General features: G+C 34.2%; 1 protein-coding gene across 6 annotated transcripts in view; it reads right to left on the bottom strand.

Annotated features, from left to right (window-relative positions):
• The window catches only part of Usp7 (ubiquitin carboxyl-terminal hydrolase 7), a 611,141-nt gene that overhangs the window by 95,280 nt on the left and 491,374 nt on the right, over window positions 1–24,487 (bottom strand). For all 6 annotated transcript variants that reach the window (XM_032601215.1, XM_032601217.1, XM_031921170.2 and 3 more), the window contains 1 exon segment: window positions 20,473–20,977. In XM_032601215.1, coding sequence (XP_032457106.1) covers window positions 20,473–20,977 — 505 coding nt within the window.

Raw genomic sequence — 24,487 nt, 5'->3', positions numbered from 1 at the left:
GAAATCAAAAACAAATAAAAAATTGTAATGATACTTTTGACGCATGCGCACTACATGAGCCAATCATATTGACGCATTCTTGACTTCACTTCATCCGGCCATGACTTTTTTATATAGGGATTTATAACTTTGTACAGTTTACACGTATACTTTAACATAAAAATTGAAAAGATCTAAAATATTTTCGAAGTTAAGATTGATATTTATAATCTAAATTTGATATTAACATTATATTATTTAGTATAGAAAAATCATTCTAATTTATAAGGATTAAAACACAAAATAAACGTATGCTTACTTGATAAATTAATTTTTTTTTTTATGTAATAAAATTATTTTCCTTATTTTATTAAATAACAGCAGGTAGTCTATACACGTAGATGATATATTACTAAGATTCATATATGATCTGCAAGTCATCATTAATGGGACAAGTAAAAATGGCTAAGGGAGTAAGATAATGGATCATGAAGTTAAGGACCAGAGTTCAAGTCATGGTTAGGGCAAAATTTTTTTTCACTTTTTACGGTCAATTTGTTCAGATTAGCATCATCAAATATATTTTTTGTAATTGTTTAGTATAAACAAAATAATTTATTTTATTTAAAACAAATACTTTAATATTATGAGTGATTTCTAACGCGATTTTTAACGTGATTTATCACGCCAAAAAGTCTCGTGATAAATCACGTGGGAATTCAGTGATCTATTACACGATTAATCTTGTGATAAATTACGTGATTTTTCTCGCCAGGTTGCGGGCTGAAAATCACCGGCTAACGTACCGCGCCTCTATTTGTCATAGAGAATCTACTCTTGACCTCGGAGGAGATAGCTGCGTCGAAAAATAGTCCTTCTTCGTCAGTTTCCTTCGAAGGTTCTCCTTCTTTTTCTCGGTCTTCCTTGCTGGCGAACGACGTCTGCTGATTGAAGTTTATTAAAATTCTAAAAGACACATAAGGCCAGATTTTTGAAAAAATGTTATAATAATTAATTAAAAATCTAAGTTAAATAATAATCCCATAAACCTTAAGGCATTAATGACCATAAGCAAATAGGCGACTACTGAAGGAAGCTATATATATTTGTAAGTAATTATTGGGGTCGCTGATTATTTCTCGCTTGAAAAATCACTTTGACCTTGACATAGCCTTGAGAACCAAATTCAAGGTCAAGGTTATTGCAACCAGAAAGTGAAACTCTCCACCCTTGACAACATTTTTTAAAAACATTTTGATGCTTCCAACCGTTATTCCGAGTTAACACACATTATTTAACAATTTTCGTAAATTTGACCATCATATGATCTTCCGTGACCTTGTTCAAAATATCATTTTGAACGTAAAATTTTCTGCACTTTTCAAATCCGGAGTCAAAAGTAGGTCTTCCTATTTAAAAAAATTATCTTGACGTTGAAATGACCTTCAAAAACAAGTTCAAGGTCAAAGTTCTTGGTACCAAAAGTTGACCCCCTTTTACCTCTACAACATTTGTCTAAAACATTTTTCTGTATCCAACCATAACTCTGAGATATTTCCCATAATAGATTAAAATGGTCCACCCTGTATAAAATAACACGTGATTATGCATATAATAAAAAACGTAAAAAAACATGTAATAAAACACGTGAATATACAAAATTTTGCATGTAAAAATTTTACAATATTACACGTAAAATGACATGTGTCAAAATACTTGATTTTGCAAAATAACAAAATAACAAAATGAATCCAAACATTAATAATATTTATATTCTATTTTTTTATCATTAAAAATTATAATTATCTTAATAATTATTGTAATGAATATTAGATTGTTATAAAATCTAATTGTGATAGTATAATAATAAAATAACGATTTCATTCTATACTTTATATACAGATTTATTTTACAAAACTTTTATTCTTAATTCTAAATATCTTTGTACAAAATATTTATTTATAACATACTACATTCAAAAGCGTAGGTGATTCATTAATTACTAAAAAACAAGTTTGGTGTCGCTAGTATATACATTTTTTTTGTATAAGTATAAAAATTGCAAACCTATAAATTTGACTACTTTCCACTGATAATATTTCATCATTAATTCTTGTGATTTCTTTAATAGCATTATAATTAGCATAACAAGTTGTATTAATTAATTGATAAGAGTTATTTTACACTTTCTTTCAACGTCCCTATTGATAAATCTCAGGTGAGATCTCACATGATATCTCACGTGAGATCTCACCTGAGATCTCATGACAAAATCTCATCTGACCACGTGCGTGAGTTTCGCAGCTAAAAAATTCGTCTAAATTTAAAAAATCGTCTGAAACGCATAAAAAACACGGTTCTAAAAGTAGAATATTTCCCATGAAATTTAAAATATTTTCACCTGTGAGACAGTCGGATTTTGCGAATCTTCCAAAATTAAAAATTGCTTCTTTAGGAAACTATCTAGAACAAGCAAAAATTGTCTGAAACGCATAAAAAACACGGTCTTAAGAGTAATTTTTTCCCCACAAAACTTAGAATTTTTTCAGCTGTGGGACTTAGTTAATTCACGTACGTGGTCAGATGAAATTTTGTCATAAGATCTCATGTAAGATCTCACCTGAGATTTATCAATAGGGACGTTAAAAGAAAATGTGAAATAATTCTTTATCAATTAATGAATACAACATATTATGCCAATTATAATGCTATTAAAGAAATCACAAGTATTAATGATGAAATATTATCAGTGGAAAGTAGTCAAATGTATAGGATTACAATTTTTATACTAATACGAAAAAAAATGTATATAATAGCGACACCAAACTTGTTTTTTTATTAATTATTGAATCACCAACACTTTTGAATGTATAATATGTTATAAATAAATTGCGACGACTGTGGATTCGGGGTGATTATGTGAAAGGAGACTTGTGTAGCAATTATGTAGGTAAATGACTTCGAAGGCAATAACACCAATATAATAGTAGAAGTAAAAAATATATTATTGATTAATACAGTAGAACGTTGAATTCATAACAATATCTCTGAATCGCCTCGCAAGTTTCTCGGAGATATCGAGTTATGATTGAACTTAAAATACACTTTGTAAGATAATGATTAAATAAGATGATACTCTCAAAAAATGAATTCAAATACGCTTATTGAAACTATGTAAGTAATTAACAGTATTCTCAAAAAAAAGTAATTTATAGTACGAAGTAGGTTGAAATAGTTTCGATTATTTATTTTATGAATTATGTCTCAGCAACAGTTGAAGTGCCTGTAGTTCTCGGGAGACAAGAGTCGATTGTTCGAATGAAACTAGAACATAGAAAGAAAGTACAACACTTACAAGGAAAGGTACCCAACCCGAACTCACCGATTTTGATGATTTTCATATATGTTGTAGAACATAAAAAAATAAGAGACACGTATTTTTTTTATCGGCTAATTTTCACTTTTAAGGGGTAAAAACCTCCCCTAAAGTTAACCCCCAAAAAGCGTTTTTTTTTAAATATCTCGGCTTAAAATTAATATTTTTCAATGAAACAAATTGGAGGTTATTTCTTACAAAAAGAGCAAGTATTTCATGGTGATTTGAAGAGTAAGAGTAGCATCCCCTATTTTTTAGGGGTTGAAAACATATATTTTTTGGCATAATTTTATAATAAAAATGTTTAAACCGACTAAAAAAAATTGGAAAAAATGTTTAAACATCCTTAATAACAAAATTTAGTTGACTTCTTTCGGTGTTTTCATAAATATTACCCCTAAGGGGGTAAACCACCCCTAACACAAAATAACTGTAAATATGTAATTCAATACATAATATTTCGTAGAAAGTTTTTATATAGAGGTTTTCGAGGTCGCTGATTACAAATCTGTTATCAGATTTTGAAAATTCAAAATGGCGGATCCAATATGGCGGACGGAAATATCGAAAAAAAATTTTATATAATAAAAAAGTTTTAAACGACTAAAAAATTTGGAAAAAATTTGTAAACATCTATAATAAACAAATTAAGTTTTTCGGTTTTTTCATAGATACTTCCCCTTAGGGGGGTAACCTACCCCTAACACAAAATAACTATAAGTATACTTCAATCCATAATATTTTGTAGAAGGTTTGCATATAGAGGTTTTCGAGGTCGCTGATTACAAATCTGTTATCAGATTTTGAAAATTCAAAATGGCGGATCCAATATGGTGGACGGAAATGTCGAAAAAAAATTTTAACTTTCAAAAAAACTTGTTTACAAATGTGTGATCTTTGTAGCCTGTACATGTGAACTAAAGAGCCTTAAACCCTAAACCCCTAAAGAACAAATAGGCTAAATGGTTGTACATTTTAACCAAACGACTCCAAACCCCTAACCTCCAGACAAGCCGAAGGCCTATGCTTTACCGTAGACACGAGTATAGACATATTACCGATATTTTATTCTATCATTTTGTATGTAACAAATAACGTCTCGTTTTATGTTTCAATCAAAGATTATTTATTTTTCTGCTTTTATAAATTAGCATAATTTCAAAAGTAATTTCATAAATTATAAAGTATTTCATAAATTGCATAATTATATAATTTTATAAATTCAAAAAGTCCACACTTTTTTGCAAATGAAAAAACATAGGTTAATAAAATTAGTTTATCAAACTCTTTTGCGTTTTGTAATAAAATTTAATGTTGTCAAACTTGGGAGTTTTTCATTGTTACAATTATTTCGTAAGCCAAATGTTTTTTAGATGAATTCTCGAAGTAATGATTATTGTATCTATAGTAAAATATTTACAGTCTGGAATTCCATAATAATACTATTTGATACGATTTAATGAATTTATCAAAAAATCTAAATTTAATAATAAATATTATTCTAATTATTATTATTATTTTTCATTATCATTGCTATTATCAGTATTACTGTTATTATTGCTATTGCAATTATGCTTATTCTTCTTCTTCTTATTATTATTATTATATTACTATGATAATTTTTGTTATTGGTAAAAATACATAAAAGAATATTAATACTCGAACTTCATTTGGAATTAAAGAACACGTTGTTATTAAAAGGGAATTTTATATGCATTCATTAGTTTAATGAATGTTATCGTACATTCAATGATAATTCCACAGATAAATGTCTTCCACTCATAAAAGTTGTTGACAATATGTGCGAATCAGTATGTTCTTTTTTTAGATTGTTTTCATCGAGTGTTTACCTCAGCTGCCTGTGTTATTTTTTAGGCAGTGAGTGAGTTTTGTGGGTATTCTAGTTCGATGCCGGAAAGTACGAATAGTACGTCTTTTTGTTTGTCAGTGGTATCATACAGTTGTAGAAAATTTTCTTTAGTGATTTTATATAGATTTACATTATTCAATTTCAAAGTGAATAAAAGTTGAATAAAACCAAAAATAGAGTTTTCCGAACATCACAAAGTGGAACGAGAATTCTTCTCCAATGCATAAATTAATGATTTGATTCAATTTACATTCACTCGTTTTATTCTGGTAGAAATGTAGCAGTCGTGCCTTACATGCAAAAACACAGCTTGTATAAATTTTACCGCTTGTTTTCATTTTAGATTGAAAAATGAAAATTAATCCGTTAAACGTTCTAAACTTATTATTAGCATACTTTCAAGCGTTAAACATACCAGATAGTGTCACGAATTATCACGAAACAGAGTTTGCCGAAAAAATAAAAGAAATTTTAATAGATGCAACACATGATTTCAACGATGTAGAAATGATTACTGATGACTCTTTGGATTTTCAAGAAGAGTATAAAGACCATAATGCGGAAATAATTGAAGATGAAGTGCAACATCATTTTCCTGATCCGGATATAACACCAACAAATCAATGTACAGCAGATAATGAAGAACTAGATTTTGAATACAAAAAAAGAGCTGTAGAATTTTGGAGAAGTAGCAAAACGAAGCAAAATTTAAGTCTCAAAACAGTGCAAAACAGATTCAAAAAAGTATCATCTATTAGTCAGCTACGTCGTTGGGCTCATTCAATTAATAAAGGTGGCACGTATAGAGAAAAAGTAGCACAAAATTGTCAGTATACCCTGGATAATTTTCAAGCAGCTCTCGACAGTGGTTCAATTATCCATGATGAAGATATAATTCGATGGGCCTTACAAGCTAAAAAAGAAATTGGTTTTGATGATATTAGATTCAAAGCTTCTAAACATTGGTTACTCAAATTTAATCAAGCACACCGAATAGTTTCTAGGAAAATAAATAAGTTCATAACAAGAAAAACACTAGAAAGTAGTGCAGAACTTACGGCTAAAGCTGAAGCATTTATCGATGACGTTAAATCGTGTATACCAAGGATTGGACTCGAAAATTTGTATAATACAGATCAGAGCGGATTTCAGCTAGAAATGCATTCTGGAAGAACATTAGCAGTAGAAGGAGAAAAGCAAGTGCAATGTCTGGTACAGTCAATTTCAGCAACAACGCATAGTTATACTATACAGCCACTAATATCAGCTACTGGACAACTGTTGTCACCGCTATTTCTTGTTTTAAAGGAACCAAGTGGCAAGTTTGGCCCTATTGTAGAACAAAACATATTTAGACCAGAAAACGTGTACGTGGAAGCATCCAAATCTGGAAAATTAACAACAAGTAAGGGAACTAATAACAATTTTTACATTGTAATATCGATGGTCAGTTAATTAGTAAGTCGTATAATTGCAGATCACTTCAAAATCTGGTTGGAAAAAATATTTTATCCCTATGTAGGCCATCACTCAATACTATTACTTGATTCTTGGAGTGGTCATTGTGACAAAGTTATAGAAGAAACAATGCCACAAAATAAAATTATTAACATAAAAAAATTCCAACTGGAACCACAGGAAAAATACAACCACTTGATGTCTATGGATTCCGTATTTGGAAAAACTTTGTCCGAACATTTTCTGATAATGTAATGTTAATGGATCATGATATGAATTTACATGTGAGAAATAATATAATTAAACTTCAATCATTGGTTCACAACCAACTGTCTTCACCGAGATATATAGATTTGTTTAAATATTCCTGGTATAAAAGCGGTTACGTCAATGAAAAACCAGATAAATTTGATAATCCTATAGATTTCAGTTTTGGAAAGTCTTGTGCAACACATTGTGAAATAGAAGGGTGCACAAACATTGCAATTGTACGATGTGGTTGGTGCAAAAAAGCATTGTGCTTTAAACACTTTTATGAGGACTACCATTATTGTAAAAACATCGTAAAATAATATATTTTATGCTCAATACAAAAAATGCACTATGGCAAAAGATAAAAGATTGTAGATTATTATTATACTCTAATATTATAAACAAAAATACATTATAAGTTGAATTTACAATAAAGGAATTTCAATAACATTCTGATAACAATTTCTACGGAAATTATAAAACTGCTTCACACACAGAATTTTCTTGTTTACAAATTTAGGAATTTGAGGTGGTTTGGTTAAAAAGCACAACCATTTAGCCTATTTGTTCTTTAGGGGTTTAGGGTTTAAGGCTCTTTAGTTCACATGTACAGGCTACAAAGATAACACATTTATAACAAGTTTTTATGAAAGTTAAAATTTTTTTTCGACATTTTCGTCCACCACATTGGTTCCGCCATTTTGAATTTTCAAAATCTGATATCAGATTTGCAAAGAGCGATCTCGAAAACCCTTATATACAAACCTTCTACAAATTATTATGGATTGAAGTATACTTATAGTTATTTTGTGTTAGGGGTGGTTTACCCCATAAAGGGTAGTATCTATGAAAAAATCGAAAAACTTAATTTGTTTATTATAGATGTTTACAAATTTTTTCCAATTTTTGTAGTCGTTTAAAACTTTTTTATTATATAAAATTTTTTTTCGATATTTCCGTCCTGTTGGTTCCGCCATTTTGAATTTTCAAAATCTGATAGATTTGTAATCAGCGACCTCGAAAACCTCTATATACAAACTTTCTACGAAATATTATGTATTGAATTACATATTTGCAGTTATTTTGTGTTAGGGGTGGTTTACCCCCTTAGGGGTAATATTTATGAAAACACCGAAAGACGTCAACTAAATTTTGTTATTAAGGATGTTTAAACATTTTTTCCAATTTTTTTTAGTCGGTTTAAACATTTTTATTATAAAATTATGCCAAAAAATATATGTTTTCAACCCCTAAAAAATAGGGGATGCTACTCTTACTCTTCAAATCACCATGAAATACTTGCTCTTTTTGTAAGAAATAACCTCCAATTTGTTTCATTGAAAAATATTAATTTTAAGCCGAGATATTTAAAAAAAAAACGCTTTTTGGGGGTTAACTTTAGGGGAGGTTTTTACCCCTTAAAAGTGAAAATTAGCCGATAAAAAAAATACGTGTCTCTTATTTTTTTATGTTCTACAACATATATGAAAATCATCAAAATCGGTGAGTTCGGGTTGGGTACCTTTCCTTGTTAGTTATTACTCTGACACAGTCCAGTGATTCGAAACAACGCAGTTCATCTATTAAGTATTCGAATTAGTTAAACACGATATTGCGTGATTGATTCACGTAATAGAAACGCGATGTGCCCTAACCGGCAAGTACAATACGAACGTAGCCCGATATTGCAAAAGGCATTTAGCAGTCCATAGACTACAGGTCAACCTCTCCAGCTTACGGGGGCAATTGTTAGTTGTGTTATTCTGGTAAGTCGCATTTACTGTTACTTCGCCATAGCTATACCTCTGTAAACACAAGTAAAGTTGACGCATGGAGCTTAGCACAAAGGCTCATTCCTCCGGTCAGTATTAGTAACTTAAAATTATCACTGCACGTCATAAACATAAAACATTCGCAGTGGTTGTTCGATCACTCCACTACACTTACATAAACGACACTGAAAGCGGTCACTGCCTTGCTCGACATGGCTTCTTCGGGTGCAGAAGTGCCTCGTCCGAAATACCTGGATCGCTCCGGGATCTTGACAGTGAACTGCGCAGTACATAGAGTCTTCTGTGTACCGAGAATTTATTGCGTGGGGACGGCTCCACGTGGTAACGAGTAGGTTATATGTTTGAAGTTTGAGAGTTCAGAGTAAGATGATTCCGCTCGCAAAACGACTAACTCGCAAGAGTTAGGCGGCTCGAATTTTGGAAAGAAATCAGTAGCCAATTTTCATATTCGATAATGTAAAGTCGCGCATACCTTTCGCCGCTGCTCCTACGCATACAGGCAAAACTCCAGCGCACTTCCGCAGATTCAACATGTGGGACCGCTATGTGTAGCGTCGTTGCGTCGTATGTATGCGTAGGTCACGTGAGCGCAAGGTACATAGTTACTACTAAAGTACCGCGAGCATTAGAAAGTAACGTATCTAGTCGGGCGCGGGTCCCAAAATTAAAATTTATGAATTTTCGGTCGTTGCAAAATATTTTGTACAAAGGTATTTATAATTAAGAAAAAAAGTTTTGTAAAATCACAATTAGATTTTATAACAATCTAATATTCATAACAATAATTATTAAGATAATTATAATCTTTAATGATGAAAAAATAGAAAATAAATATTATTAATATTTAGATTTATGTTATTTTGCAAAATCAAATATTTTGACACATGTTTTTTCACGTGTAATATTATAAAATTTTGACATGCAAAATTTTGCATATTTACGTGTTTTATTACATGTCTTTTTACATGCTTTATCACATGTTTTTTTACGTTTTTTTATTATATGCATAAACACGTGTTAAATTATATATAAAATCGGTTTGAAATAATCATATGATTTACCATATGATTATATTTGCAATTTGATATTTAATAGAATATATGTTTATACATGTAATAAAACACATAATAAAACATGTGATTAGACATACATGTAATTATATATGTAATTTACCATATGTATATTTTTAGTAGGGAAGCTTTATATTTTTTGCTTTGTGCCTCAAACTAGATATATAAGGATCAGATGATATTAATAATTTATGCGATAGATCTATATTTGTGTAGATTCTACCACATTTTCAAGTGTTAAATTGACGATAGTATTTCAAATCTTCATTCCGTGATTCTTAAGCTTCTTCGGATAAAATGCCGATTGGAATGAGAAAGTGATTTATAATGTTTGCACCATGGAGGAGAATTGTATGCACAGATGCAGGCATGTAGAACCAATCGTACAAAAATACATATAACTTAGCAGTTTCTTTTGCATGATCGTCAAATTTGTTGGAGTCTATTTTAGATCTAGAAGCAAGAGCTTGTAGTATTACACTGTATCTTGTAATTAAACTTTCATTGACACCTGTAACTTCATCTGTCAGTGCAGGGTCACGGAAAAACCTCCTAGCAGTATTACCATCGTTAGAATTACCCGATCTTTGTTGTGGATAATCTACGATGAGGCCAGTTTCTTGTCTGAATCTGTTTGAATTCTAAGCTTTCTTTCTTGGCGTTGTTTTTTTTCGTTGATCTGATGTTGCCTGCCACTTACGAAAATTCAAACGGTATGCGATGTGAAGTATGTTTTCCATAAATCATATTTTTGCATGTAAAGATGAAAGGCCATACTCAAAATTTTCTTCATTTTCGGTTCTTTCAGCCAATTTATACAAATCGCTCATTTGTGAAGGTTTTGCTCCGCAGAACCTGTTATTGCTCAGCATAATTCTCCATCTATCATTGTTAGTTTTAATGAGTAGTATATTTTGAATGGATTTACATCTGTATTCACAATTGAAGGCAATAGTGACTCGATCTTAGTTTTCATAGCATTAACATCAGCCACTGTTTTCTCACTGATTTCCTTGGCATACACAAAACTTATTGGCCGACAATGCCTAGTCGAACCAGGTTGAGGGTTACGCCAAATTACTGTTGCACCGTCCGAAGTATTGACTTCTAAGATAAGTGGAACCATACACATCATGAAAATACTTTCATCTGAGCTAGTTCCATCGGAGAATATTTGCTTAAACTGGCTCTGATCTGATGATCCGTCTCATTCCCATTTACTAGTCAAAACTAGAAAGTATTCAGCCTCACTAATTTTGAAATTAGATAAAATATCCGGTATCTGTAGGAGACGTTTAGATGTATGATTCAACAGTTGTTGTAAATCAACGCTACCACCTTTTTCAGATATGGAGAGACTAGAAGATATAGGATAACAATTTTTTTTTTGCTGAAAAAAGTTGTTTGTAAGGTATGAAAATATCAACATTTTTCCTTTCACCTGTTTGCGAATAGTATCATACTGCCACTTCGACAATTTTACATCTTCAATCAGAACTACTGCTTCATCTTCAGTGAAAGGAATTATTTCCTCTGAAACGGAATTATTCATAGAACAATTGGGATCGCTTAAAAGATCTCTTCAATTTGTTTAATTAAATGCTTTTTCCCAGAATCTCGAGAATTGTTATAAAAAGCTTTTTTTATTTCATCCTGAGAAAAGCTACTAGTAATAGACTGTATTATTCTGTATTTCGTAGATCTCGAACTGCCTTCAAAACTATCCGTGACAGGTCTTCCACGCTTCAGGTTGTTAACAAAAACTCACAACAAAGTTATCTGCTATCCAAGATACATATTTCTTCCTAAATATGTGTTCTTTATAAAGTACAGCAGACAGTTTTGACTTGAAAGTGACCATAAAAGAACTCTCAAGTTTTTTTAACGATGCTTGATCCCTCACCGCTGAGCTCATATTGCGCTTTAATATCAGTTCCTTTCCAAGCCGTAGCAATGAAATAAAAGCCCTTTACAGAAACTGAACATAAACATATTTCTTTGTTAATTGCAAAATTAATGTCAAAAAATGCAATCGAAGAATGCAAACCGTAAAAGGATCAATTCATATCAAATTTTTTCTTATTCCAAAGCCTGATGAAAGTTTTAGATTCATTTTAAATTTGAAACAATTTAATAAATTTGTACTTACAGAACACTTTAAGCTCGAAGATTATAAAACCGCAATCAGAATGATAGGCAGAAATTGTTTCATGACATCGTTGGACTTGAAAAATGCTTATTGTTTAATATCCGTTCACAGGAGCCATAGAAAGTATGTACGAATTAGCTACCTTGGTGAACTATACAAATTTACTTGCTTATCGTTCGGCATCGCCTCAGTGCCGTTTGTATTCACAAAACTACTTAAACCAGTTGTTCGTCAATTAAGTAAATTCGGACTGCAATCAGTTCTGTACCTTGGTGATTTTTTTACCGTTGGGACATGATTTTCATAATTGTAAAAATAATTTTAATAATACCATAAAGTACTATTACAAGAATTGTGGTTTGTAATTAATGAGGATAAATGTGTAAAGACCGTACTAGATAGTAGGACGGGCTGCGCGAGTCTTACAAATAATTATTTATTAGCCAGAACTAGCCTTCGGCTTGAGAGCCTGTTCTGTTATAAAAGTTACACGCGGACTGTGGAATTGAGGATGTCCCGCGCTGCTAGTCTGCGCGGACGCGTATTTGCGTGCGGACGATATTCTGTCCTAGACTGCGTTTGGCGGAAGTGTGAGTGTTCGCTGTACTTACGGTCGTTGAATGCAAGTTCGCTGTGATACTTCGGTGTCCTGCGGACTCCGCGTTATGTCCGCTTAACTCGCCTCGTGTGTGGAAACTGATGGTTCGTCCACAAGTAATGTCCTCTTACCTGCACATCGTGACTGCAAAGCTGATTTGAATTTATTTGTTCTGATTGAGGTTTAGTTATTATTATCAATTTGGTACACAAGGGTTTCATTTATATTGATTGTTATGTTTTTATTGGCCCAGAGAACTTCACAGACGTTCAGTTTACAGAGTTGACGAAGTTTCTATATATTTAGCTTAGGATGTTGTCGTTTTACAGTAGTATTTAGTAAGTTTAGTCTTATTTATTTCTTAATTGTAAAGTACCTACGATTTATCTTAACAACTTAATATTATTATAATCTTGCGCACTTTAGATGGTTCTAATCACCCTTTGTTGCAGATACTGACTGTGCGATCTACACGCGTTCATGTGGCAATTTAAAATAAGGATGGTCAACTGCTCTTGCTAACGCCGGAGATTCCACTCGACGGTCCTTAGCTTGTACTTCTCTCTGTGGCACTGATCTGTATTCAAAGGGCTCTCCGGTGTATGCTATGCCAAGGGACGGATTTAGCACACTCCCAAGGTGTTGGACGGATTTAGCACGCTCCAACACTAACACTAAGGGAACACCGCCGCTTCACCTTAGAATCAGTTGTAGCCGCCAGTGAGTAAGTCACTACGCAAAAAGGCGCTGCGTCGATCGGCTCCGAGGTTTTTAAAGCCTCAGTACCGATTCACGCAGTTATGAAATTGAGATAAGATAGATCGCGGTAGTCCAATCAGCATTCGCCACAAAGGATCGACGCGTACGCCTTGCAGTCGTATTTCACGCGCACGAGGAGTGTTGACACAGAGGTCGGTCTCATATTAGAGCACTCGCTCTGATTTTCGGCGCTCGATTGTGCAATGTCGCAATCGGATGCACCTGCGATCCGTATTATATACCCACTCTCTACGTACTCACACGGTTGCCGGTTCGCAGGATGTAATTTAAGTATAATTTATATAATTGTATAATTTAAGAGTATAAACGTGGTACATTACAAATGCACCAATCCGTCTCATAGATATCGATTTCTGGGTTTTGTTTTTAGTTAAAAAAGCCATGACTATAGCTTTTGACAGAAAAGAGAGTGGCAGTAAAAAAATTCATAGAAACTTTCAGTTCTAAATCGAAGTGTAGAATTCGAGATTCTTCCAAATTTGATCTCTCAATAACTTTAACTTCAAATAATGCACTTTTCAACTGGTGGAAATCACATATAATGTCAAGTAAAAATTCAATTGAAATAAAAGACTGCTATATGAAAATTTGTTCTGATGCATAGCGCACAGGCTGGGGTTTATTTTTATGCAAATAAAAATAAACACATGGATTCTGGACTGAATCTGAAAAAGAATTTAAAGAAAGAAAGATGCTAAAAATATTAATATACTGCTCAGAATAGACAATACGACGGCGATCGCGTATATCAAGCGTATCAAATTTGAAAATTTGAATTCGATAACTCTTTAAAATTTAATTTTAAAACGTTGTCTAAAGTTCAATAAAAAAAATTGTTTAAAAATTGAAAAAATGCCAAATATTATGTTTAATTTATGGGTAACTTTTTTAAATTAAATTTTAATACAAATTCCTACACCCATGTCAGAATTATATGTATTTTAACTATTTCTTTGGCCTTCGAAGACATGTTGCACCTGACTTATGGTAAATATAAAAAATGTTTGATGCTTTCTACAGTACTACTAAACTGTCATCATTGTTTAGTCAATTATTTAAACAATTCAAGTTTTATATAAAAATATAATTCAGTATCTCTTTTTTTTTAATTTTAAGGTAGTTAGGTCCTCTTAAAAAGCAATTTCCAATTATAGTAGGGTCACGGTGCTCCCGACAGCACAATGTATAAAAAACCTTTACTCGAAACTTTACCACCTGTAATGGAATTCTCGATTCCATTGCGCGCCTACGACGCCAATCAAAATAAGAATATATACATATTTTTACACATAAATAGATATACATACACACACACACTCGAGATCACCGCCATCCCAGGAGCCACAAACAAGAGAAAGAAGTAGTACTTTCCCCACCACAGCATAATTCTACAAAAAAAGACTAGCGTGCCACGCGCCGCCTTGGATGTCTTCGCGTTTTGCGTCTAAGGCACGATCGCTGACGCTCGCCATGCCAGCCGTACCGCTTTCGGTTCTGAAAAATCGCTTCTAAAATTGTTGTTTGTCAAAAAGTGTTTTAAAAAAATGTTTGCCACAGTAAAAAGTTGTATTTTTGAAATATCTACAACTTATCCCTTTAACTTTTTTTTTGGAGAATGCTTAGAATTCGAGTTGAAACCAAAAAACCGTTTTTAGCGATTTTTGGAGGTGACCGCATTCTGTGTATACATGCAGGACCAAGTCCAAAATAAATTTGGCACCTTACTATTATAAGGAAAGTTCGCACACAAATTTTTATCCCGATAGATTGAAGTCTCTCAGAGATATTCGTGTAACACCAAATTTTTATTAAGAAAACGCGCAAAAATTCAACAAATTGTGCCCGCATTTCAAAAAAACGTAGAGGATCGGAATAAAAAGAAAGTAATTTATTAGTTTGTGCGAGAGAAGTCTCTTCATAAAATTTTAGCCCGATCGGTCAAAAATTGCATTAGATATCGCACCTCACACATTTTCCGCGCATGAAACTTTAAGACACTTCCGTGTCACGGTCGTGCGTAAAAATAGAGAAGCAGTGGCAATCGCGCATGAGCGTCGATCATCCGAAACAATCGCAGTAATCAAAAAAGCTGACACAAACCATTTAAAAATCAGAAACGAGTCAATAGACGATCAAAATGATATCGCGATACGCATCAACAGCGACAAGCTCATAAAAATAAATACATGGGAAAAACAGCAGCCGCAGCACGAAAACGACGAGGCAAGCGACCACAGATACGCGCGAAGTACAGAATAAAACCAAACCAAGCAAGCGTACCTTGACGCGTGTTCTGAAAATAAAAACAAATTGGGAAAGTCAGACGCAACGGAACACAGGCGACGAGCAGCTGCAGAAGAGCTAGTTACGAGCTGGATTTCCTAAAACTGACGGTAATAAAATGAGATGTTTACGAGATAACCTGTCACAGATGTATTAAAACAAAAGTCAAAAAATATCTAATATTAGACACTGCTAATATGGAAGAAGAAGAAGAAGAATGAAACTAGTATATAAAGCTCGGGGGCAAAGGGGTGATTCATCGTCATCGTCAGTTTTCTGTAATGTGCCATGTTCAAATCACATAAATATATATGTATATACGTGTGTATATGTTATGAATGAGTATGTATGTACGAGTACATGAGAATATATATGCATGTATTTATATACGACTACAAATGACAACTTCGTGACTGCAACAATGCACTCACATAAACAATGTATTCACAACGGATCGATAAGAAGCAACTAGTTTAAATAGATAGTACTGAAAAACTAGTTAGAAATAACAGCTAGGTTATAATAATAATATTAAATTTGAATAATATTAAGCATTTTTAATAAAGAGTGGAAGTTTTAGAACATAAACTTATGATGAAAATATAAAGCGATATAAAGTTAGAAGAATAGTAAATAATTATCATTTACGTAAATATTGTAAAATTTAGAAATAATCATGTGGCGCGGCAGCGCCACGAAGCCGAGTTTGAGAAGCAGACGAAGCCGCGGAGCCCGTGACTCCATTTACTTCTATATTGGCGGTCGGATTTTTCATTATACAAAAAAAAAAAAAAAAAAATACTTATCATTACTGTTGGTAAGGTTTTTTGGCTCATTAGAATGTTTTCTGAGCTAAACTATGATTTCCAATAAAAATATTAGTGAAAAGGCTGCTTATTTTTATAATATGTGAGTGTATAATCCACAAATGCTAAAATCACGTTTCTCTTCTTCAGCCCGAAATGTGAAAGGACCGTTAAGTTAGCCGCAAGAAGTGTTAGGACAGTGAAGTTGGCCGCAAAGCTATATACAGATAGGAATTGATATCTCAAGAAAATATAATTATATATTACGATATTTAGAATTAAGAGGTTGCCGGTGCGTACTCTGCGTTTCAGAGCTGTAACAGTAACTAGCTTGCCAGGGTAGCCGATGACAAGGTTCAGATTGTTTTCAGTGTCTTGGTACAAAAATCATTCAAGAACGGTGTCTAGGTGTACAGGGTGGTCGATGACGACGTGTAGATGGTGTGCTCCATGGTTTTTGGTGTCTAGGTATATAAATCATACAAGGGCGGTGTCCAGGTGTACAGGGTGGCCGATGACGACGTGTAGGTGGTGTGCTCCATGGTTTTTGGTGTCCAGGTAAATAAATCATACGATGGCGGTGTCTATGTGTACAGGGTAGCCGCTGACAAGGTCTAGGTGGCGCGCTCTGTGTTTTTTTTGTGTCTAGCTGTAAAAATCGTTCGAGGAAGGTGTTCAGGTGTACAGGGTAGCCGATGCAAGGTCTAGGTGGAGCGCTCCGTGGTTTTTGGTGTCCAGGTGTAAAAATCATTCAAGGGCGGTGTCTAGGTGTACAAGGTGGCCGATGACGAGGTCTGGGTAGTTCGCACCGTGGCTTTTGGTGTCTAGGTATAACAACCATTCAAGGGCAGTGTCTAGGTGTACAGAGTGGCTGATGACGAGGTCTGGGTAGTTTGCACCGTGGTTTTTGGTGTCTAGGTGTATTAATAATTCGAGGGTGGTGTATATCAGAAAAATCAGTGATTTCATGTTAGTAATAAAAATGTTTAAAAAAAGCTGTGATCGAAAGGTGCTAAAGATGCTTATATTTTATTTTCACGACTTTGAATATAAAATACTCAAAAAGATTTACTAAAAAGAATTAAAATCTCTAAAAATAATTTACTTTCAAAAAAGTAAAAGGTTAGGCGAGTTTGATATATTTTGCAATGAAATTACAGATAGAAAAGAACTGAGATCAATCAAACAAAGTCAAGTTTATTATATTTAATCGTAATGAAGAAAGGAACAACTCTCAAGATAATTACTACGTAACTTGCCATGCCCGTTTCATTTTGTTTATTGGTGAACAACTAAATTTTTTCTGTTATATATTAGAACGTCATACAAACACCATAAGTACAATGACTTGGCCATAGTACTTGACTTTGTTTGATTGATCTCAGTTCTTTTCTATCTGTAATTCCGTTGCGGAATATATCAAACTCGCCTAACCTTTTACTTTTTTAAAAGTTAATTTTTTTTAGAGATTAAAATTAAACTTTAAGAAAATTAGAAATAGTACAGGGAGAGCCATCTAGCGGGAAATCGGCATGACTAGGAAAGTAGCGTGGGCGGGACCGTAGGTGGAGGGGAAAAAGCCCGGAAGAGGCGGAAGCAAAGCGGAAAATAGCGACGCTATAGGTCGATGACCGATATAGAGGGTGCTGATGCGGACCTAAAGGGATGGGCCCGTGGGAAAAATCGGTTTGGAAAGGGAAAAGATGCAACGCGGGGGCGAAGGTAGGAATAGCGTGCGGAGGAATGTTGAGTCTCGTCGAGAAGTTTAGCCGAGGTGGCTGCTTCCAAGTAACTTCTAAGTTTTAAGTTTTGTATTCCGAAACCGTGGTGGTTGTGTTCCGAATAAGAATTTAACTAAGTAAACTAAAAATTTTAAAATATATTTAAAGGGTGGAAATTTATGAAGTGAGCAGGCTTGCTAATTTTGGAAGAACTTGTCGAGTTGCCTGGTGGGTTGACTGGACTTCGCTAGTCGGAGGCCTTTTGACCTACAGTCCAACGAAACCTGTTCATTAGTGTGGGAAGGGATCTTGTTTAAATTTACGCGATACATTGAAATAAATAAGGGAGCGACTCTATCCCGAGTTTAGCACAAGCTAACTCGAAACGGAGAAATAATACGTGCGTCGACATTCGGACGTAACAGAGGCAGCGGTGTTTGCTAGTTTTTGCAGAGTGCTAAATCCGTCCAACACCTTGAAAGAGTGCTAAATCCGTCGCTTGCCATAGCATACACCGGAGAGCCCTTTGAACTTAGATCCGTGCCACAGAGATAAGTACAAGCTAAGGACCGTCGAGTGGAATCTCTAGCGTTAGCAAGAGCACTTGATCATCTGAACTATATATTGACACGTGAACGCGTGTAAATTGTAACAATCAGCATCTGCCACGAACGGGTGTTTATAACCATCTCAAGTGCGCAGGTTTATAATAATTGTAAATTGCTAAGATAAATTATAAATACAGCTAAGAAATTAGACTTAACATTCTAAGAAACAACTGTAAAACGTAGATCTTGCGAATCTAATAATACAACATCTGAATTCAGTCAAACTCTGTATTCTGAACCTCTGTGAAGTGCTCTGGGCCAATAAAAACATAACAATCAAATCAAATGAAACCCTTGTGTATTAAATCGTAAATAATAATTAAACGTGAATCGACATAAATAAATTCACATCAGCTACGCAGTCATGACGTGCAGGTAAGAGTTCGATACTTATGGACAAACCATCAGCGTCCACACACGAGGTGAGTTTAGCGGACATAACGCTGAGTCCGCAGGACACAGAAATGTCACAACCAACTTGCATTCAACGACCGCATGTAACAGCGGACACTTCTACGTCCGCCAAACGTAGTCGTAGACAGAATATCGTCCGCGCACAAATCCGCGTCTGCGCAGACGAGTAGCGTGGGACATACTGAGTCCGCGTGTAACTCTAGTAACATGAGGCTCTTGAGCCAAAGGCTAGTTTCTTTCAATTTAAATAATTATTATTTGTATACTCGCGCAGCCCGTCCTTATACCAAGAACGGTCGTTACATTTGCAACAGTAACCCAAGCAGTCAGTTACTCTGCTAGTCGCCAGACCTACCGTCGAAGTCAGTGAAAGTCCAAACTCGTGAAGTATACCAGTGAGCCTTATAGAAGGACTTAATCAAAAATTAGTAGATCCGCATAAAAACTCTGTCACGAGAACTAACGCCAGTGTACACGCTCATTGAGACGCAACATCGTTCGAAAAGAGAGAAACCAGACTCATCTGGGCGCCTTTACGCCTGCACCTGCACAACACTGTAAAGAGAAGTTACAAGCGGACGGTTCATCCTCAGCCGTCCGACTGAACCACCGACGCAAGGCTGCAAGAAGGACGAGCATCGACAGCTGCTGTCTATAGCGGGTCAGCATACACACACCCATTACTTTTCTCCAAAATTTCATAAATAAAAATAGCAGTTGTCATAAAAATTAACACCGCGCTTAGAAAATGATTTTGTTCTCCGGCTTATTTTCCCGGAAGACAGTGATCGCGTCTGACGTAGCCAAAAGGGATTTCCTTCAAATATAAACAATAAAAATTAAATAAAAACTCACAAAACGTAGTAAGTATATTGGTGGGTTGCGTGATTTGGACGTAACACAACATTAATTATTTATTAATATTTATTATTAATTATTATTATTTATTAGTACATTATTCTACTCTTGAACAAAAAGCCACTTATTGATCTAGAAAAGTAATGTTAATTTTCTGATTATTTCACAAATTTTTCAAAATTTACTTGCAATTTTTGTTCTGCAAAATGAGTTGTTGGGTAAAATATGCTTTTTTCCCACCATTTTAAAGACAAAAAGTGGCATATCGGATAGTATGAAATGAATATTACATATAGCAAAGGTTGTGAAGCCTATTATTATTTTGAATACTTATAATTTTATTTATTTATTTATTCACCAGAAAAAAAATGTAATCATTTGTATTTGCTAATATTACTAGACTATGCATTAGAAAAGTAAGTTGGAAAAATTTAATAAGTAGACACTTTTTACTTACATGTTTAATTTTAAAAAAAAATGGTATACCAAATGTTGAAAATACATCCTTATGAAAATGAGCTACAGGGACCAGTATTTCATCTTCTGATAAATTTAATTCGTCTTTAGGAATTTCTTCTATCCTATAAATTTTGGATCCATTCGTACTTAAACTTTCTAATGGCACATCTTCTTTAGGTCCAGGTTGCAGTTTATTGCTAACAATTTCCAATATTCTTAATTTTCCAGATCCATTTTCTGATAACTCAACAAGTTTTTTTGCCTCTTCTAACAAATTTAATACTGTACCATTTTTATTAGGATACAAGATTATTTCTTTTTCTTCTTTTAGAGTTAAATTCACCCAAATGCATTTAAATTGTTTCTTATTTTCAAGTTCATTAACATGAATACTAAGCTGTTGATAAAATATTTTTTTAGTTTTTGGTTTGCAATTAGCAACTAACTCTTTTAAAGTTCCATCAAATGTACACTTTAAAGGATTCCCTGGTAAATCTTTATAACTGCAAATAAATTATACATAAATTATTATAATAGAATTTATAGACATCTTAAGCAACAAATAAATAGGCAACTCATTCGAACAGTTTTTATATTTTGCTTCCTCCTAGAGGAAGCTTTGTAATAGTCAAATTTTGAGTTTCGTCAAAACTTCTAGAAAATACTTTTTGGTGTGTTAGAAGTTTAAATCAAGTGTGTGTGTGTGTGTGTGTGTGTGTGTATGTGTGTGCATGTATACCGTAATATTTCTGGAACTACTCTGTCAATATCAATACATCTTGAGATGCATATCTCTTTTTGGATTCTGAATTTGGAAAAAACAGTAATTTATTCATTTTTTAAACTATTTTTCTTTTTATAGCCTATGACGGGCGATATTAGCACGTCATAAGCTCAGCATGCCGCGAGAAGAAAGACTTGTACTAAATTCACACTGTTACAGGTACCAGCGCTGGCAAGGCGGGGAGAGCCGCTGGACGACGCGAGAGAGGCGGAGAGAGAGGGAGAGAGAGAGAAAATTCGGCGACACGCGACTGAGACGCGTGCCGCCAGATACGATCCGACCTTTGAACTGACTCCTCGCGAGACGCTCAGTACTTTCGGGAGATAGCTGTTAGGAGAGTGAAAGTTGAAGTGTATGAGTGTGCGTGCGTATACGACATTGCGTCTCGCTACCGCATCCGGAACTGCACCGACGGGGTTCCGACTGCTGACAGCGAACATCAGGGCGATACCGGCTAACTGTAAGTGCCAGCTCTCTCTCTCTCTCTCTCTCTCTCTCTCTCTCTCTCTCTCTCTCTCTCTCTCTCTCTCTCTCTCTCTCTCTCTCTCTCTCACGCTACACTCGCCAGGGCTCTCCTTATCCTCCCTCGTACCTGCGACCTCGCTTGCTCGCATGCAAGCCCTGTATATAGTTTGTCAATAAACGCTGTGACAGTCCCTCAACAATCTCGACAGTCGTTATTTTGCATGTTCCTACGCGTACACTTGTACCTCGCTCCATCACCGACCCAGCCGCCTCCCCGGGCTTGCGTCTCGCATATGTACGAGATCGCAGCATAACTGGCCTGGCCGGAACCTATTCAGCACTAGGTGCTATCCCGACGACTCTCTTTCTCGAGAGTAACGAGGTCTACGGACCTTGATTATAGCGGAGCTGGAAACTGAGCAACTGCATCCAGTACACCGTTATAAGCCATTTTTTGATATTTTAAAAACACTATTTTGCGTTTTTTCAATCATCCCATAGTTACAAACAATTCAGTTATAATGCATGTAAAAGAAAAAAATTACCTACTCTTCCTCGTTTGGTCCTCGCGATCGACCGCTCTGTTCGGCACATAAAATGAAAAAGGTGATTAAAAAAAAATATATATATTTCTGAAACTAAACATCATAACCTCACGTAAAAAAGCATGTTGATAGGATATCCCGTTAAAATTTAAAGTGATTTGACCACTTATTTTTTCGGTAATAAATCAAAAACTGAAAAAAATAAGTTTTTTTGTGCCTTGATTACGGACGTAAAAAGGCCTTATTGCACTTGAGATTTTGGGAAAAAGTAGATATTTTGTGTGTTTTGGCTAAGTTTACTGCGCAGCTTTCAAACCCCTATGATTCGTAAGATATCAAGGTTTGAATTTTTTTTTTTTTTAATTTTCGGCTTCCATATATTTCCAAAACTATGTAGTCAAATGCTTCTAACTTTTATTTGGCGATTTACCATAAAAAAGGCATCTACTGTATAAATTTAAGATGATTTCGTTGATCGATTCTCAAGTAAAGAGCTGAAATGTAAAAACCTATTTTTTTCGCTCACTCTTTGGGATATAGGTTATTTAAATTAAACCATACCTTCAAGCGCGGTTTTGCTGGCATTTAAGGTAGTTTACTCGGTCAAAAGAGTACTTTTAGAATTTAGAATTTTCAAATACTATTTTATTATAGAATAGTAATGTACAAGCAAGAATATTAAAACAATATATAAAAGAGAACAAAAACCATGTTTTATGAAACAATTTCAAGCATTAATTGTTTGGATATTAATTAAAGAAAAAAGCATCAATAGTTACTCAAATTTTAATAAACATACTGATCTAGCGTCGTTCTGATAAATCGTATCATAAATTTTCCTACCGTTACTGCCCCTAAAATTTCTCAACACACAAAATGAGCCTTGTTTCGTTAAGATCGGACAAAAAAAAAAAAAAAAGAGTAACTATTGATGCTTTTATCTTTAATTAATATTCAAACAATTAATGCTTGAAATTGTTTGATAAAACATGGTTTTTGTTCTCTTTTATATATTTTTTTAATATTCTTGCTTGTACATCACTATTCTATAATAAAATAGTATTTGAAAATTCTAAATTCTAAAAGTACTCTTCTGACCTTAAGAAAAATTTATTCGTTAACATTTAAAAAGCATAAATATACTCTATATTAAAACAATATTTTACTTATAATTTGAGTTGGACCTACAAATTTAGTTCGAGGAAGCTACGTGCCAATGAATTGGCAGCAGTTTTTTCTTTGAAGCATGTTTGTGGAGCATGTTGTTTTAATTAATTAATTGCTTATGGTGTAATATAGCTTTTCAAAAAAAGTAGAATAAAGAAGATAGGCGTAATTAATAAAACAAGACTTATTCTGGTTAATGTGTAATTATATGAGTAGGGCTGGCCATTTATCCACCCATTCTCTCTCCCCCCCACCGCCCCTCTCTCTCATTCTCTCTCTCTCTCTCTCTCTCTCTCTCTCTCTCTCTCTCTCTCTCTCTCTCTCTCTCTCTCTCCACACAATCTTTTTTTTTAATCGAGTTAATTGTAATCCCGTTGCCCCCTTATTGTCATACTGACAATAGGTAGGGTTTCGACGTTTTTGAATTTGTCAAAACAAAGGTAAAGTTTACAGAGTAAAAATAAGTTAAATATTAATAAATAACAAACGTAAGAGAGTTAACACTTGTAATTAAGTCATCAAATAAATGGAGATAACTTAACCTCATCTGTCAACCACTGTACGATGCTGCCGGCGAACATCCTCATAGCTGTTTCATCATGCGGACACAACATCGGTGCTCAACATCGCTAAAGAGGAAAAGAAAAATCTCGTTTCTTTGATCATCCACTGTAATTTCTACCGAACAGAGGTCTTCATCAGAGAAATTTAGAGGTTAGATACAAATAGCTCTATCTCTCTCTAAAGAATGCGAGATTAGTCGTCACCATCGCTGCGCGTCTGGTTCCAATTTTCACCACCAGGGTACAAAACTATCGACTCTGGGCAAACGTTAGCACCTCTGACTGATCAGCCATGGTGATTTTGGCGCGCAATTTAAAAATCTGCTTGAGCGGGAGTTTTAAAAATTTAAAAATTTTGTCGTTCTCTTTAAATATTGTTGATAACTTTTCTAAGCTGAAAAATGGTATAATTTCTCACATGCCAAGATACCGCCGGGATGAAACAAGCCTTCCGACAAGTGTCGTAGTAATTTTGCATGTTGCAAACAA

The sequence above is a fragment of the Nasonia vitripennis genome (genome assembly GCF_009193385.2).
Source record: "Nasonia vitripennis strain AsymCx chromosome 1 unlocalized genomic scaffold, Nvit_psr_1.1 chr1_random0002, whole genome shotgun sequence".
NCBI lineage: Eukaryota > Metazoa > Arthropoda > Insecta > Hymenoptera > Pteromalidae > Nasonia > Nasonia vitripennis.
This window is presented reverse-complemented; position numbering and strand designations above follow the sequence as displayed.